The sequence below is a fragment of the Symphalangus syndactylus genome, chromosome 10 (assembly GCF_028878055.3).
Source record: "Symphalangus syndactylus isolate Jambi chromosome 10, NHGRI_mSymSyn1-v2.1_pri, whole genome shotgun sequence".
Classification (NCBI taxonomy): domain Eukaryota; kingdom Metazoa; phylum Chordata; class Mammalia; order Primates; family Hylobatidae; genus Symphalangus; species Symphalangus syndactylus.
In genome coordinates, this window is record NC_072432.2 from 96,063,457 (window position 1) to 96,081,442 (window position 17,986).

Below are 17,986 nucleotides of genomic sequence, written 5' to 3' on the forward strand. Positions count from 1 at the left end.
GAGCACAGGGAGCAAAGAGGGGAGTGGTATGAGTTAAACAGGAAGGAGTAGGCAAGGGCCACATCCTTCAGCACCTTGGAGGCTAGAAAAAGGAGTGAGATTTTATTGTGTGATGGGAAACCATTGGAATCTTTTAAACAGGGAAATAACAATTGAATTCATGTTTTTTAAAACTTGCTTAATTTTTACTTCCTTAAAATCCTTCAGTGCTTACACATTGCCTTCAGTGTAAAATCCAAACTCCTTAGCCAGTCCTTTGAGACTTAACCTTATCTTCCCTCTTCAGCTGCATCTCTAAAGGCTTTAGCCACATAGAGCCTCTTACAGTTTCCAGTGCTTGGGCTACCCTCCCTCTTACCCTTATTTTACCTGCCTTGTCCCTTAGGGAGTCAGTTTTGTATCACCTCATTAAGGAAGCCATGACTGACAGGGCCCTGCTCAGGGCTGAGTGTCCGTTTTGTGTTCTTTCTTGGGCTTATCAGTTCTTAACCATAATTACCTCTTGTTTGCCCTTTAATCTGCAAATTATTTTAGGGCAGGTGCATTCTATCTTGGTTATCCTGGTATTTGATGCTTACCTCAGAGGAGGTGCTTAAGCTTTATATAATACTTATATTAATACTCAAATTTTATAGTATGCTTTTGAAAAGTTATACCCTCTTAGCTCAGTTCCAGGGTAGAAGTCACAAAATAAGAAATGCTCACTCCTGTGAGTTTTCTTTCTTTTTTTTTTTTGAGACTGGCTCACCTGTTGCTCAGGCTGGAGTTCAATAGCGTGAACATGGCTCACTGCAACTTATGCCTCCAGGGGTCAAGCGATCCTCCTACCTCAGCCTCCCAAGTAGCTGGGATTACAGGTGTGCGCCACCATGCCTGGCTAATTTTTGCATTTTTGTAGACGGGGTTTCACCATGTTGCCCAGGCTGGTCTCAAACTCCTGGGCTCAAGTGATCCACCCACCTCAGCCTCCCAAAGTGCTGGGGTTACAGACATGAGCCACCACGCCCGGCAAGTTTCTTTCTTCTGGTAGTATATCTAATGAATGGTAATCAATTTACTTTTTTTCTAAAACTGATTTTTAAAAATTACACAAATAATACATGAGTACATAATCTTTACAAAATGAAACTTTGTAAGAAACTCTGACCACTACCCACAATTCTGGCTCCTCTTCCCATGTTCCTCTTTGTTCACATTTGTAAATGATACTTGTGAAATTACTGTGGTTTATCACAGTGTCTCCTGACTTTGTCTACAACAATTCGTGTTACCTTGTAATTGCAGATTTTTTTTTTTTTTTTTTTTTTTTTTGAGACGGAGTCTCGCTCCGTCACCCAGGCTGGAGTGCAGTGGCACGATCTCCACTCACTGCAAGCTCCGCCTCCCGGGTTCGCGCCATTCTCCCACCTCAGCCTCTCCAAGTAGCTGGGACTACAGGCGCCCGCCACCACGCCCGGCTAATTTTTTGTATTTTTAGTAGAGACGGGGTTTCACCGTGGTCTCGATCTCCTGACTTCATGATCTGCCCGCCTCGGCCTCCCAAAGTGCTGGGATTACAAGTGTGAGCCACCACTCCCGGCCTGTAATTGCAGATTTTGAATTTTTTGTTAAATTTGTGATGCCCTATACTATGGTAGCCACTAGCCAAATGTGGCCATTGACCACCTCACATGCAGCTAGTCTAAATTGAGATTTGCTGTAAATATAAGATACACAGTGGGTTTCAAAGACTTAGTACCAGAAAAAAGAATGTAAAAGATCTCATGAATGATTTTTATATCGATTACACATTCACCTAATATTTCAGATATATTGTTAGGATCAATGTTTTTTTTGCCTGTTTCTTAATGTGGCTACCAGAAAATACAAAATTGTGGCTTACATTATATTTCTATTGGCCAGTGCTGATTTAAATAAGATATATAGCACTAAGTTGTTTTGCTTTCATATGCAAATATAACTACTTGTTCTTTGATTCTTTTTTTTTTTTAAGGACTTTATTTAGTAGCATATACAAAATTGCTTTTTTTTTTTTTTTTTTTTGAGATGAAGTCTTACTCTGTCGTCCAGGCTGGAGTGCAGTGGTACGATCTTGGCTCACTGTAACCTCCGCCTCCAGGTCCCAGCGATTCTCCTGCCTCAGTGCCACAGCCTCCCAAGTAACTAGGATTATAGGCGCCCACCACCACGCCTGGCTAATTTTTGTATCTTTTAGTAGAGAAAGGGATTCACCATGTTGGGCAGCCTGATCTGGAACTCCTGACCTGAAGTGATCAGTCCGTCTCGGCCTCCCAAAGTGCTGTGATTACAGGCATGAGCCACCATGCCTGGCCCTTTGATTCTTTGTGTCTAGAGTTTATGTTACTTAAAAACATTTGTTAATTTCAGTAAGTTTTTCTGTTAAGCAAGTTCTAGGTGATGTAGCGGAGGCAAAAAGAAATAAAATGCATTTTCTCTCCTATAAGAGCTTATGGTCTAATGGCACTTTAGGACATACAGAGAGAAATAAAGCACGGTCTGCCACCTGTAGGAGCTTATAGTGTAGGGGCAGGGAATAGGTAAATACTCCATAGGTCCAGAAGGCTATACATTAGGAATGAAGAAACCACAAAATTCAGGATGGTTCTTATGAACCATTTATTCATTGAACAGTTTTTTTTTTCTTTAAATGTCTACTATGTACCAGGACCAGGGACCAGTTCTTTTTTTTTTTTTTTTTTTTTTTTTTTTTTTTTTCTGTTTTTTGGAGACAGGGGTCTGGCTTTGTCACCCAGGCTGGAGTGCAGTGACACAATCTCGGCTCACTGTAGCGTCCCAGGCTCAAGTGATCCTCCCACCTCAGCCTCTTGAGTAGCTGGGGACTACAGGTGTGTGCCTCTATACCTGCTCATTTTTCTGTTTCTTTTGTAGAGACAGGGTTTCATCATGTTGCTCAGGCTGGTCTCAAACTCCTGAGCTCAAGTAGTCTGCCCACCTTGGACTCCCAAAGCACTGGGATTTACAGGCATGAGCTACCATGCCCGACCAGGATCAGTTCTTTTATGGCATTTATTAGCTGTAAATGCCATTGATCCTATATATAATCAATTAGGATTGGACTTTGTGGTTTGAATAATCAAAAAAAAAAAAAAAATCAGGCCGGGTGTGGTGGCTCACACCTGTAATCCCAGCACTTTGGGAGACCGAGGCGGATGGATCATGAGGTCAGTAAATTGAAATCATCCTGGCTAACATGGTGAAACTCCGTCTCTACTAAAAATACAAAAAATTAGCTGGGCATGGTGGCACGCGCCTGTAGTCCCAGCTACTCGGGAGGCTGAGGCAGGAGAATCACTTGAACCTGCGCGGCAGAGGTTGCAGTGAGCCGAGATCACACCACTGCGCTCCAGCCTGGGCGACAGATCGAGACTCCATCTCAAAAGAAAAAAAAAAAGGCTGGGTGCAGTGGCTCACGCCTGTAATCTCATCACTATGGGAGGCTGAGGCGGGTGGATTACATGAGGTCAGGAGTTCGAGCCAGCCTGGCCAATATGGTGAAACCTCGTCTCTACTAAAAATACAAAAATTAGCTGGGTGTGGTGGCACATGCCTGTAATCCCAGCTACTTGGGAGGCTGAGGCAGGAGAATTACTTGAGCCTGGGAAGCGGAGGTTGTCGTGAGCCAAGATCGTGCCACTAACTGCACTCCAGCCTGGCCGACAGAGCGAGACTCTGTCTCAGAAAAAGAAAAAAATTCACTCTTTTTCTTTTACCACTATTTGAGATAATAAGTGGGGAAAATATATGAACATTTTACAGTGCTATATAGAAATAAATTGTGACATATATGAAATATATGCTATTATTTATAAGTAACCGTCTTACTTACTACACCCTAAGTTGTTTTGTCAGAAGTGATGGACTTTGCTAATCACTCACACACAACCTTCTGTGAATCCTGTAGGTAGAGTTAATCATTCCCTGCTTTGGGTGTACATGATACTTGCTTTCGATTATTTATTTATTTATTTATTTGTTTGTTTATTTTTTGAGACTGAGTCTCGCTCTGTTGCCCAGGCTGGAGTGCAGTGGCGCGATCTTGGCTCACTGCAACCTCCGCCTCCCAGATTCAAGCGATTCTCCTGCCTCAGCCTCCTGAGCAGCTGGGACTACAGGCGCCCGCCACCATGCCCAGCTAATTTTTGTGTTTTTAGTAGAGATGGGGTTTCACCGTGTTAGCCGGGATGGTTTAGATCTACTGACCTCATGATCTGCCTGCCTCAGCCTCCCAAAGTGCTGGGATTACAGGCGTGAGCCACCATGCCCGGCTGCTTTTGATTATTTAAGTGCATGCCTTTCCTCTCCCCAGCAACTATTCTGAGTTCTTTGAAGCAGAGGATCTTGTTTTACTTGCCTTTTGAATTTATTAAATTATTTGCATCTGTACCCATCCATCTTCCTATGTTTATGAAAGAGTTACCCTCCTGTCCAAGGATTATCTTTTTACTTATATCTGTTTCCAAGAAGAGGAGTCAAATCTCAAGAATTGGTTGCTCAGGTCTTTCCATTATAAGGGAGAAACAAAACAAAGCCCTCTTGATCTCATACAGTTCTTTAGTTATCACCAACTCTACTTCTCTTCATTTCATGATCAAGCTTTGGAAAGAACCCGCTATTCTCAGTATTCGCATTTCATTAGATTTTCAGCCCCTTGCAATCTGGCTTCTGTCTTTACCTCTACAAGAAAATTTTAAAAGTCCAAAAGACATACAAAAGTGAACTCAAAATGGATCACATACCTAAACATAAGAACTAAAACTATGAAACTCTTAGAAGTGAACATAAAGGGGGCCGGGCGTGGTGGCTCACACCTGTAATCCCAGCACTTTGGGAGGCCAAGACAGGCGGATCACCTGAGGTCAGGAGTTCCAGACCAGCCTGGCCAACATGGAGAAACCCTGTCTCTACTAAAAATACACAAAATTAGCCAGGCGTGGTGGTACATGTTCATAATTGCAGCTACTCAGGAGGCTGAGGTAGGAGAATCGCTTGAACCCAGGAGGCGGAGGTTGCAGTGAGCCGAGATCGCGCCATTGCACTCCAGCCTGGGTAATAAGAGCGAGACTCAGTCTCAAAAAAAAATAAATAAATAAATAAAAATAAGGGAACATAGAGGGAAAACATTATGACATTGGATTTGGCAATGATTGATATGACACAAAGTATAGGCAGCAAAATAAACAGATAAATTGGAATTCATCAAAATTAAAAACTTTGTTTATCAAAGGGCAGTATCAATAGAGTGAAAAGGCAACCCATGGAATTGGAGAAAATATTTGCAAATCATATGTCTGATAAGGAGTTTAATATCTAGAATATATTAAGAACTTCTACAGCTTAACAACAAATATAACCTGATGAAAAATAGAAAAAGGACTTGAATAGACATTTCTCCAAAGAAGATATACAAATGGACAAATAAGCACATGAGAAGATGCTCACAATTACTAATCATTAGGGAGATGCAAATCAAAACCACAAGACACTGTTTCACACCCATTATGATAGCTATTAATAAAAAAACAGTTGTGGCCGGGCGTGTTGGCTCATGCCTGTAATCCTAGCACTTTGGGAGGCTGAGGCGGGCAGATCGCGAGGTCAGGAGACTGAGACCATCCTGGCCAACATGGTAAAACCCCTTCTCTACTAAAATACAAAAAATTAGCCAGGCATGGTGGTGCATGCCTGTAGTACCAGCTACTTGAGAGGCTGAGGCAGGAGAATTGCCTGAACCCGGGAGATGGAGGTTGCAGTGAGCCGAGATCATGCCACTGCCCTCCAGCCTGGTGACAGAGCAAGACTCCGTCTCAAAAAAAACAAAAAAACAAAAAACCCCCCACAAAAAAACACAGTTGGGCATGGTGACGCATGCCTACAATCCAGCACTTGGGGAGGTCAAGGCAGGCAGATCGCTTGAGCCCAGGAGATTGAGACCAGCCTGGGCAACGTGGTGAAACCCCGTCTCTGCAAAAAATACAAAAAATTAGCTGGGTGTGGTGACATGCACCTGTGGTGCCAGCTACTCAGGAGGCTGAGGTGGGAGGATCTCCTGAGGCTGGGAGGTTGAGGCTGCAAGTGAGTTATGGGTGCACCACTGCACAGTAACCTGGGCAACAGAGTTAGACTCTGTCGCTAAAAGGGGAAAAGAAAATTTAAAAAAAAACCCAGAAAATAACGTGTGTTGGTGAGGATGTGGAGAAATTGGAACTCTTGTCCACTGCAGGTGGAAGTGTACAATGGTACAGCCACTGTGGAAAAGGGTATTAGAGTTCCACCAAAAATTTAGTTTTTATGTGCTTCAGAAGGGAGGAAGTGAATGCTGATTGGTCCATAGGCAGTCATGGGTGGGCCTGGAAAAAGCACCCTAAGTTCTTGCTGTGGTCCGTGTAACTGGCAGCCAGGCTCCCAGGCTTCAAGCTGTTCCTGGCTTGAAGGTGGGTCTTCACTGGGGACCCACCCCTTTCCTCCCAGGAGCCGACTTCCTGCTGCCTTCAACCTGCCACCCACTACACCCAGGCTGTTCGTGCCGAGGGGCGCCTGCAGGCCCATACTGAGCTGCCCTCAGCCTACCGCTTGGCCTGCCCAAAGTCCAGAGGGGGATGAGGCAGCAGGGGGGCTGGTGTGTCAGTGCCGTCCTGAGCACGTGCACACGCGGCCTGGTCGTGACAACACCTGAGCTCCCCAACAACTTTGCTCCGAAATTGGTGTGGGTGCCAGGAGCGGGGAGAGGCCAGGCAGCGGGAGCAGGCACTTCCAAGTCTGTGAGGGCAGGGGGCCTTCCCGGCCCTGGAGAGAGCAGGGATGCCTGGGTTTGCAGCCGTGGTTGGGCGGCTGCAGCTGCGCTCAGGATGGCTGGGCTCCCGACCCTGCAACTCAGAAGGGGGCGGGGCTTCTGCCCACTAGCTCCATGGAGCGAGCAGCCCTAGCCCCATCTTCCTCATTGCAGCCGGCATCATGGCAGTGGCCGCTCCAACTGGGCTGCCACTGCCATCAATAGCACATTTCAATTTGTACTAATCACATTTCAGGTTCCCCCTAGTTACTTGTAGCTAGTGGCCACCATATTGAGAAGTTCAGATCTAGGCTTTGCTGATTGGATCTCTTTAGTATTACTTAGCATATTCTTTTTTTCTTGTAAGTTGGTAACATATTCAGATTTTCTTTTCAATTTTTAAACAGAAGAATACTGTGAATATCAACATTGACGCAACACATTTGATAAGTTCTACTTTAGAGAAATTTTTTTTGCAAATGAAACTGAGTCACTTTAAGGATTAAAAGCTTTTAATTTGTATTTTAGTGCCACACCAGAGGAATATAATACAGTTGTACAGAAGCCAAGACAAATTCTGTGTCAATTCATTGACCGAATACTTACAGATGTAAATGTTGGTAAGAAACCAATTATTTCTTATATAAACTTTATAAATTAGACTGTTTTCTTTTCCATGTATAAATTATAGTAGCATTTTCTCCATGTAGTTTTACATATAGAGTATTTATGATAGCTACTATTTTCAAGCAAGTTATTTGTTAATCAGTATTGCTTATTGCTTGTTACAAAATTCGAATTTTAAAATAATTCTCTCTTCCTATTTGTTATCTAGATTTTCTACTGCTTGCTATGAGTTCTTTGATATTGGATATTATACATAAAAATATTTGGCCAGTACCAATCACGTGGACCCTATTTTGGTTAGCTCTTATGCCGGTGGTAGACTAGTAGCAAATGCCACCCAAAAAAACCTCTTTAAGTAAGTTACTCTTTAAGTAAGTTCATGCCTGTGCCTGTAGGAGATTATAGGATTATGTGAGTTATTGAATCAATTATTGCCTGTTTGTGCCAATCTGGTAGACAAAATATTACCAGCCTGGCAAGATGGTGTCACATTTGTCATATCTGTTGAAATTACATGGGAGGGATAATATAAAATGGCATTAGGCTCAGGTTTTATAATTTGGATTCCAAATTTGGCACAGATTTTATGACTTAGACTAGCCATTAAGCCTTTCTTTTTCAATCAGTAAAATGATGGGTTGCTGAAAAATAACAAAGGACTACTGAATACTTGCAAGATGTGTTTTTGTATCGTATTCGTATTCCCTCCATTTAGACTACTTGTCCTTCCCCTCTCTGACCAACTCCTCATCTAGGAATCATTTCCTTCACCGTGTCCTCCCAGATACCTGTTTCTCCTTATTCTGGATTAGTGCAGTTACCATATTGTATTATAATTATTAGTTTGTTTGACTCCCCACTGGATTGTGAGAACTTTTTTTTAATCCTTAGATTTTAGCACTGCCTGGCATATTATTCCTGAAGTACATGTTTGATAAATGGATGTATGGTAGAGGAATGCATGTGATTTTTAAACATTTAAAATTAGATAAGACTATAGTGTTGGCTGGGCACGGTAGCTCACGCCTGTAATCCCAACACTTTGGGAGGCCGAAGTGGGCGGATCACCTGAGGTCAGGAGTTTGAGACCAGCCTGGCCAACATGACGAAACCCTGTCTCTACTAAAAATACCAAAATTAGGCCAGGCGCGGTGGCTCACGCTTGTAATCCCAGCACTTTGGGAGGCCGAGGCAGGCGGATCACGAGGTCAGGAGATCGAGACCACGGTGAAACCCCGTCTCTACTAAAAATACAAAAATATTAGCCGGGTGTGGTGGCGGGCGCCTGTAGTCCCAGCTACTCGGAGAGGCTGAGGCAGCAGAATGGCGTGAACCCGAGAGGCAGAGCTTGCAGTGAGCCGAGATCGCGCCACTGCACTCCAGCCTGGGTGACAGAGCGAGACTCCGTCTCAAAAAAAAAAAAAAAAAAAAAAAAAAAAAACCAAAATTAGCTGGGTGTGGTGGCACACACCTGTAGTCCAGAGGCTGAGGCAGAAGAATCACTTGTACCCCAGAGGCAGAGGTTGCAGTGAGCCAAGATCACACCACTACACTGCAGCCTGGGCAACAGAGTGAGACTCTGTCTCAAAAAAAAAAAAAAAAAAAAAAAAGACTGTAGTGTTTAGCCCCATCAATTTAGCTTGAATGTTGTTGAGCGCTGTGCTGGATATAATTCTGGTCACCAAAGTCTGGTTCCCCCGCCTCTTTTTTTTTTTATTTTAAGAGACAGAGTCTTGCTTTGTTCCAGGCTGGAGTGCAATAGTGTGATCATAGCTCACTACTGCCTTGAACTTCTGGGCTCAAGGGAATCCTCCAGCCTCAGCCCCCTGAGTAGCTGGGACTACAGGCACACTACCACTCGTAGCTAATTTTAAGGAAATTTTTTTTTGTAGAGACGGGATCTTGACATCTTATCCAGGCTGGTCTTGAGTTCCTGGGCTCAGGTGATCCTCCCACTTCAGCCTCCCAAAGTACATGGATTACAGGCATGAGGCACCTTGCCTGGCCCACAGTCTGGTTTCTTAACAAAAGGACCATTGTTTAATTTGTCATGACTCTTTAAAATGAATCTTATTGTTTTAGTTGCTGTAGAACTTGTAAAGAAAACTGACTCTCAGCCAACCTCCGTGATGTTGCTTGATTTCATCCAGCATATCATGAAATCCTCCCCACTTATGTTTGTAAATGTGAATGGAAGCCATGAGGCCAAAGGCAGCTGTATTGGTAAGTGCTGTTATTCATGCATTCACTTGCCATCTGTTTTATGAAATCCTCCTTTTACTGCTCTTCTGAAATATTACATGTACAGGATTACACTTTTTTGGGTCAGCTTTGCTATAAATTGAAGGAGCAAAATGGTAATGGTTATTTTTCCTTCACGTATCCTTATTGTTTTCTTTTTAGTATTGTATACTAGGTACTTAGAGTAGAAATAATCAAATTTGTTTATTTGCCATTGGACACTTTGGCATAGTTTTCTGTTTTCTGTTTTTGGTAATCTCTTTCTTCTAGATCAGAGCTTGGCAAGCTGTAGTCCACAGGGTGGCTGCCTGTTTTTGTGAACAAAGTTTTTGTGTTTTGTTTTGTTTCTTTTTTTTGTTTGTTTAAATAAGACAGGGTCTCGCTATGTTGCCCAGGCTGGTCTTGAACTCCTGGACTCAAGGGATCCTCCTGCCTCAGCCTCCTGCATACCTGGGACTATAGGCACATGCTACTGTGCCTGGCTTCAGTTTTTGTAAACAAAGTTTTATTAGAACACAGACATGCTCATTCTTTTACTTATTGTCTGTGACTACTACAAAGGCAACTTGTGCACTCAAGCCAAAAATAATACTATCTGGTGCTTTAAAAAAAGTTTGCTGACCGCTATTCTATATATTGAAGCTTTTCTCTAGGCTTATTCCTTATTGCACCTACTACTTTTGTCCCTTCATTGGTGTCTTCATAAAGAGATGCAAAATAAACTTTTTTTTGTATAATGGATAAAGTATTTTAAAATTTTTTGTTTGAACTTTAACTCAACTTTGATAGCATGTCCTGCAAGAAGTTTTTTTCTGAGCACTACTTCTAACTGCTTAGAACTGGCTTGGTTACTCCTTTATTCTCTCTTAGTACTAAGTGTTCTGCATTTCATCTATCATAGAGGCTATTAAACTGTGCTCTAATCATTGGTTTGTCTATATTCTTTCGTACAGTAGTTTTTAAACTACAGGTCATAACCCACTAGTGGGTTATGAAATTAGGCAATTATCAGCATTTAAAACAAGATGAAATAAACTAGAAAATATCATAAGCTGGGCACGGTGTCTCACGCCTGTAATCCCAACACTTGGGAGTTCGAGACTAGCCTAGGCAACATGGCGAAACCCTGTCTACCAAAACCAAACCAAACCAAAACAAAACAAAACAAAACAAAACAAAAAAACATTAGCTGAACATGGTGGCACATGCCTGTGGTACCAGCTACTCGGAAGGCTGAGGCACACGAATTGCTTTAGCCTGGGAGGCAGAGATTGCAGTGAGCTAGAACCGTGCCACTGCACTCCAGCCTGGGTAACAGTGAGAACCTGTCTGAAGAAAAAAAAAATATCATAGTAATTGTATGTAATAAGAGTAAGTACTATTTAATGAACCTTTTGTTTTAAATATTTAAATGAAATGCATGTATATATGTACTGGGTCGTGATATAAAATGTTATTTCTTTGTTGCAGTCAAAAAGCTCAAGAAACTGTACTGTGGGATTCATGACAGGACTATGACTGAATTATTCTTGTGTACCTGAGACAGAGTCACCACTCAAATTTTAGTTGAAGGAATGACAATAGCTACCCTTTATTGAACATTTATTTTACTTTGGAACTGTGCTGAGTATTTCATGTGCGTTGTCTTATTTGGTCCTCACAGTAACCCATAACATAGATAGCATTATTCTCCTTATACATGAAATTGCAGAGGTTCAGAGAAATGAAAAGTTTATACAACTAGTAAGTGGAAAGCTAGGACCCTGTCTGTCTGCCTCCAAGGTTGTTACAGGCGTACCTCAGAAATATTGTGGGTTCAGTTCCAGACCACTACAATAAAGTGAATATTGCAATAAAGTAAGTCACATGAATTTTTTGGTTTCCCAGTGCATATAAAAGTTATGTTTACATTGTACATTAAGTGTGGAATAGCATTATGTCTAAAAAAAGTATATACCTTAATTAAAAATACTTCATTGCTAAAAAATGCTAACGATTATATGATCCTTCAGCAAGTTGTAATATTTGTGCTGGTGGAGGCTCTTGCCTTGATGTCGAGGGCCTTTCTCTGGATTAGGCTTTGGCTTAAGGGAATGTTGTGGCTGGTTTGATCTTCTTTTTTTCCTACTGGAGATTTCCTCATCTTTTAACGATTTGATCTTGTATTCAGACTACGAAAACTTTCTACATACCAGCAATAAGGTTGTTTCACTTTCTCATCAATGGTGTGTTCAGTGGAGCAGCACTTTTAATTTCTTCCAAAAACTTTTTCTTTGTTTTAACAAGTTGGTTGTTTGGTGAAAGAGGCCTAGCTTTCAACTTGTCTTGGCTTTCAACATGCCTTCCTCAGTAGGCTTAATCATTTCTAGCTTTTGATTTGAAGTGAGAGATGTGCGACTCTTCCTTTCATTTGAACACATAGAGGCCATTGTAAGGGTTATTAATTAACCTAATTTCAACACTGTGTCTCAGGGAATAGGGAGACACAAGGAGAGAGAGAGAGATGGGGAACTTCTGGTCGGTGGGGTAGTCAGAACACATACATTTATCCGTTAAGTTTGCCACCTTATATTGGTGTGGTTCATGACAGCTCCAAACAATTACAATAGTAATATCAAACATCACTGATCACAGATCACCATAACAGATACGATAATAACGAAAACGTTTGAAATATTGTGAGAATTACCAAAATGTGATACAAAGACATGAAGTGACCACATGCTGTTGGAAAAATGGCACTGATATACTTGCTTGATGCAGAGTTACCACAACCTTCAATTTGTGACAAATGCAGTATCTGCAACGTGCAATAAAACTGGGTATGCCTGTGTTCTAAACTATTATGTTTCCATTGTGAAGGGAATGTTTTACACTCTTTTGTTAGTGAAGTTTATTCTTTAAAAGTCAATCGTCAAGGATTTAGCAAGTGAATTAGCGCTTCGGATATACTTGTTTATTTAATATCTTTTTTGTTTATTTCAAAGAATTCAGTAATTGGATCATAACAAGACTTCTGCGGATTGCAGCAACTCCCTCCTGTCATTTGTTACACAAGAAAATCTGTGAAGTCATCTGTTCATTATTATTTCTTTTTAAAAGCAAGAGTCCTGCTATTTTTGGAGTACTCACAAAAGAACTATTACAACTTTTTGAAGACTTGGTTTACCTCCATAGAAGAAATGTGATGGGTCATGCTGTGGAATGGCCAGTGCTCATGAGCCGATTTTTAAGTCAATTAGATGAACACACGGGATATTTACAATCAGCTCCTTTGCAGTTGATGAGTATGCAAAATTTAGAATTTATTGAAGTCACTTTATTAACAGTTCTTACTCGTATTATTGCAATTGTGTTTTTTAGAAGGCAAGAACTCTTACTTTGGCAGATAGGTTGTGTTCTGCTAGAGTATGGTAGTCCAAAAATTAAATCCCTAGCAATTAGCTTTTTAACAGAACTTTTTCAGCTTGGAGGACTACCAGCACAACCAGCTAGCACTTTTTTCAGCTCATTTTTGGAATTATTAAAACACCTTGTAGAAATGGATACTGACCAATTGAAACTCTATGAGGAGCCATTATCAAAGCTGATAAAGACACTATTTCCCTTTGAAGCAGAAGCTTATAGAAATATTGAACCTGTCTATTTAAATATGCTGCTGGAAAAACTCTGTGTCATGTTTGAAGACGGTGTGCTCATGCGGCTTAAGTCTGATTTGCTAAAAGCAGCTTTGTGCCATTTACTGCAGTATTTCCTTAAATTTGTGCCAGCTGGGTATGAATCTGCTTTACAAGTCAGGAAGGTCTATGTGAGAAATATTTGTAAAGCTCTTTTGGATGTGCTTGGAATTCAGGTAGATGCAGAGGTAAGTAATTTTTCATGTTACTTGTTAAGTATGTATTTTGTTCATCATTTAATTGTATACATATGTGCAAAATGTAATAATAAGAAAATAGAATATCTTTAATAGTAATTTATATTTGGAACATAATGATTTTCATAGTGTAGTCTGGCTCACTATTATGGACTTTTACTTTGATTTCAGAAGGATTTGTTCATTAAGTTGGTAATGAACTACCAATGGAGTAGAATGTTTCTAAGTAGAATCTGTGAAGTGTAAATGTATTTGTTGCATTATTAATTAAAAGGGGGCAGTTTCAACTTAATTGCAGAAGCTTTGATCACTCAAATAGATTATGTGTCTGACAAGTTATAATCAATCACTTTTAGAAAACCTATGAATGATTAATCATGCCAAATTATGCGCTTTTTTCTATTTGGACTGTGGGAGTCAGGTAATACAATAAAATCATCAGAGATGCAGTAACTTGATTAAATATTTTAGTTTATTAATCTTGCTGGATTTGTTACATGAAAAAAGTTGGTAATTCCCTTACAAAATTTTTTATAAGGGAATTAAAATTTATAGCATTTTGATAAGAGGAAAAACAGGATGTAGAGAGAAGGATTTGTTTAAACCTTCTAAAACTATAGAACCGTAGTCTATATATAGACTTAAATAATATAGACCAATTTAGATGTTTATTTTGCTTTATGAGACTCTAAAAGTAGTTTCACTAGAAAACATCTAACATCTAATACATTCTTGCTGCCTATGAATAATATAAATATATTTTCTAAGGAATATTTCTGGAAATTATTTTTTATTTTCTCAGTACTTGTTGGGCCCACTTTATGCAGCTTTGAAAATGGAAAGTATGGAAATCATTGAGGAGATTCAATGCCAAACTCAACAGGAAAACCTCAGCAGTAATAGTGATGGAATATCACCCAAAAGGCGTCGTCTCAGCTCGTCTCTAAACCCTTCTAAAAGAGCACCAAAACAGACTGAAGAGTATGATGACCTTCATTCAGTTTGTGTTTAGCCATTAAATAAAACTTTGTTCACTTTTAAAAATCAGCTTTAGTTAAGTGCTTTGATTTAAATACACAAACATCTTTCTAAATGTAGCCAAGGGAGTGCTTAAAATATTTTAATAATTCTTGTAGACGGTTAGTAGTATAAAACATTTATATTTAACATGGTTAAATATAGTTACTTTGCATGTTTTTACATGCTTATCTAATTTAACTTTTTAATATGTGAAAAATCTTTGAGACTGTGCATCTATTAGCAATTTTTAAAATGTTAACAAACTATTTTTTATAAAGTGGCTAAGTTGCCATATTTCAGTTACTTCTGAACATTGTTTTAATTGTTTTAAATCTTAGTATAAATTTCAGGCTGGGCGCGGTGGCTCACGCCTGTAATCCCAGCACTTTGGGAGGCCGAGACGGGCAGATCACGAGGTCAGAAGATCGAGACCATCCTGGCTAACACGGTGAAACCCTGTCTCTACTAAAAATACAAAAAATTAGCCGGGCGTGGTGGTTGGCACCTGTAGTCCCAGCTACTCAGGAGGCTGAGGCAGGAGAATGGCGTGAACCTGGGAGGTGGAGCTTGCAGTGTGCCGAGATCATGCCACTGCACTCCAGCCTGGGTGACAGAGCGAGACTGTCTCAAAAAAAAAAAAAAAAAAATTTGAATAGTTGATATTACATAGTATGTTTTATTCTAAATGTTTCATGTTTTAACCAAATTTATATTGCATATGAATATCTCTCTACTGTATTCATAATTATAGAATTAAACATGTGGACATGAACCAAAAAAGCATATTATGGAGTGCACTGAAACAGAAAGCTGAATCCCTTCAGATTTCCCTTGAATACAGTGGCCTAAAGAATCCTGTTATTGAGATGTTAGAAGGAATCGCTGTTGTCTTACAACTGACTGCTCTGTGTACTGTTCATTGTTCTCATCAAAACATGAACTGGTAAAACAAACTTCTTGTTTCTTGGGGTTGGGTTTCCTGTAATGAACTTGGATTTACTGTTTACTCATTATTCACTTCACTCATGTGACCTTAGAACACAAACTTTTCACTGAAGTAGTTAAGAAATTTATTTTCTATTGAGTCAAATGCTAGGTACGGTGCTAAGCACTGTATATATCTTAGTTAATATTTACAATAGTCCTGTAAGGTAAATGCTATTATGCCCATTTTAAAAATTAGAAATTGACACTCAGAGAAACTGAGGCTCTTTTTTGTCTGAAGCCAAAACTGATTTTCTTGGGGACACATGATTAGAAAGTACCAGAACACATTTGTGTACAACTCAAAACCCAGTGTTTGGCTTTTGAAGACAGGGTCTCGCTTTGTCTCCCAGGCTGGTGTACAGTGGCATGATCATGGCTCACTACAGCCTTGATCTCTGTCCGGGGCTCAAGTGAGCCTCCCAAGTAGCTGGGACTATAGGCATGTGCCGCCACACCCTAATTTAAAAAAAATTTTTTTATAGAGATGGGTTTCCCTATATTGGCCCAGCTGGTCTCAAACTCCTGGGCTCAAGGGATCCTCCCACCTCAGCCTCCCAAAGTAATTTTAGTTCCCAAATCCTAAGGGTGATTTAAGCTGACATAAATAGATTCAACTTAAAATAGTAATAACATATTACTTGATTTGCATATTTACTTTAAATTGTTATAGATAAATTTCATACTCACAATTTCTTTTGGCTTTACTACAATTTTATGTTTGACTATAACAAAATTCATCTTAATTCCAATGTCTTTAACAAAATATACTTACTGCAGCCATACTTTCAAGGACTGTCAACATAAATCCAAGAAGAAACCTTCTGTAGTAATAACTTGGATGTCATTGGAGTTTTACACAAAAGTGCTTAAGAGCTGTAGAAGTTTGTTAGAATCTGTTCAGAAACCGGACCTGGAGGCAACCATTGATAAGGTGGTGAAAATTTATGATGCTTTGATTTATATGCAAGGTGAGTACAAATAAGCAACAGATCAGAATAACCTTTAAAGATAATCAGTATAGAAATACGCTTTCTTTTTTGCCTGAAGCCTAAGTGCGTAGGTGTTTGGAATACTCAGAAGTTTTTTCCTGATTTCAGTTCTATTAAATTTGTCAATAATTTCTGAGTTGCCAATTTATGTGTGTAATATTTTGATTCTTTAGTCAATAGAAATTATTTATAACTTCAAAGTTTTTTGATTTGGGAGTTTGAGGAATGCTGTGATTCTTCTTTAAAAAAGGCATAGGTAACATGTTTTTATAAAGTCACATTTAATTTCTTTGGGTTCACAGACCTCAGACCAGCGTTTATGGATCTCTGTGTTAAGAATTTCTGCTTATCAAATGATCATTATGATAGTGTTTCAAATGTCTTTATTTTTATTTAAAAGAGATATTATTAAGGAAAAGTTATAATTAATGACTTATTTTGTGCTTCTGTAGTAAACAGTTCATTTGAAGATCATATCCTGGAAGATTTATGTGGAATGCTCTCACTTCCATGGATTTATTCCCATTCTGATGATGGCTGTTTAAAGTTGACCACATTTGCCACTAATCTTCTAACATTAAGCTGTAGGATTTCAGATAGCTATTGTAAGTGCTCACAAGAATATGTGTGTATGGTTTGTTTTATTTATTTATGTGTTTATTTATTTTTGAGACATAGTCTTACTCTGTCACCCATGCTGGAGTGCAGTGGTGCAATCTTCGCTCGCTGCAATCTCCATCTTCAGGTTCAAGCAATTTTCCTGCCTCAGCCTCCTGAGTAGCTAGGATAACAGGTGTGCACCACCACACCCAGCTAATTTTTGTATTTTTAGTAGAAGCGGAGTTTCACCATGTTGGCCAGGCTGGTCTCAAACTCCTGACCTCAAGTGATCCACCTGCCCCAGCCTTCTAAAGTGCTAGGATTACAGGCGTGAGCCACCATGCCCGGCCTTGTGTGGTTTGTTTTAACTCATCTCTATATAGGACTTCTAAGACTTACTTACATTTTTTTCAATAATTAAAAGAGCAGGTACATTTTTAATAGTTCAGAAAGGGGTTAGATACGTAAAAAGTAACACATAAAAGCCTGCCCCACATATCCCATTTCCTTTCTTTTTGTAAAACATTTGCAATGTATCCTTACATATCATTATCTTTATTTAATAAAATTAGGAAGTATTTGAGAAATATTTTAAAAAGAAGAACAATATACCAAAAATTCTTACACCAACTTCTCAGTTTAAGAAATAGAAACATTAGGCCAGGCACGGTGGCTCACGCCTGTAATCCCAGCACTTTGGGAGGCCAAGGCATGCGGATCACTTGAGGTGAGGAGCTTGAGACCAGCCTGGCCAACATGGCAAACCTCATCTCTTCTAAAAATACAAAGATTAGCCAGGCATGGTGGCTCACGCCTGTAGTCCCAGCTACTAGGGAG

At 39.9% G+C, this 17,986-nt stretch overlaps 1 protein-coding gene across 3 annotated transcripts in view; it reads left to right on the forward strand.

Moving 5' to 3' along the window:
* Positions 1-17,986, forward strand: part of ATR (ATR serine/threonine kinase) — a 142,251-nt gene that overhangs the window by 3,700 nt on the left and 120,565 nt on the right. The window contains exons 2-8 of one of the 3 annotated variants that reach the window (XM_055295155.2): positions 7,340-7,431; positions 9,521-9,661; positions 12,667-13,544; positions 14,356-14,534; positions 15,325-15,516; positions 16,338-16,528; positions 17,002-17,154. In XM_055295155.2, coding sequence (XP_055151130.2) covers positions 7,340-7,431; positions 9,521-9,661; positions 12,667-13,544; positions 14,356-14,534; positions 15,325-15,516; positions 16,338-16,528; positions 17,002-17,154 — 1,826 coding nt within the window. Of the gene's footprint in view, positions 1-7,339; positions 7,432-9,520; positions 9,662-11,149; positions 11,537-12,666; positions 13,545-14,355; positions 14,535-15,324; positions 15,517-16,337; positions 16,529-17,001; positions 17,155-17,986 lie in introns of those variants that run through there. The other 2 variants (XM_063610664.1, XM_055295156.2) reach the window with 2 other exon arrangements.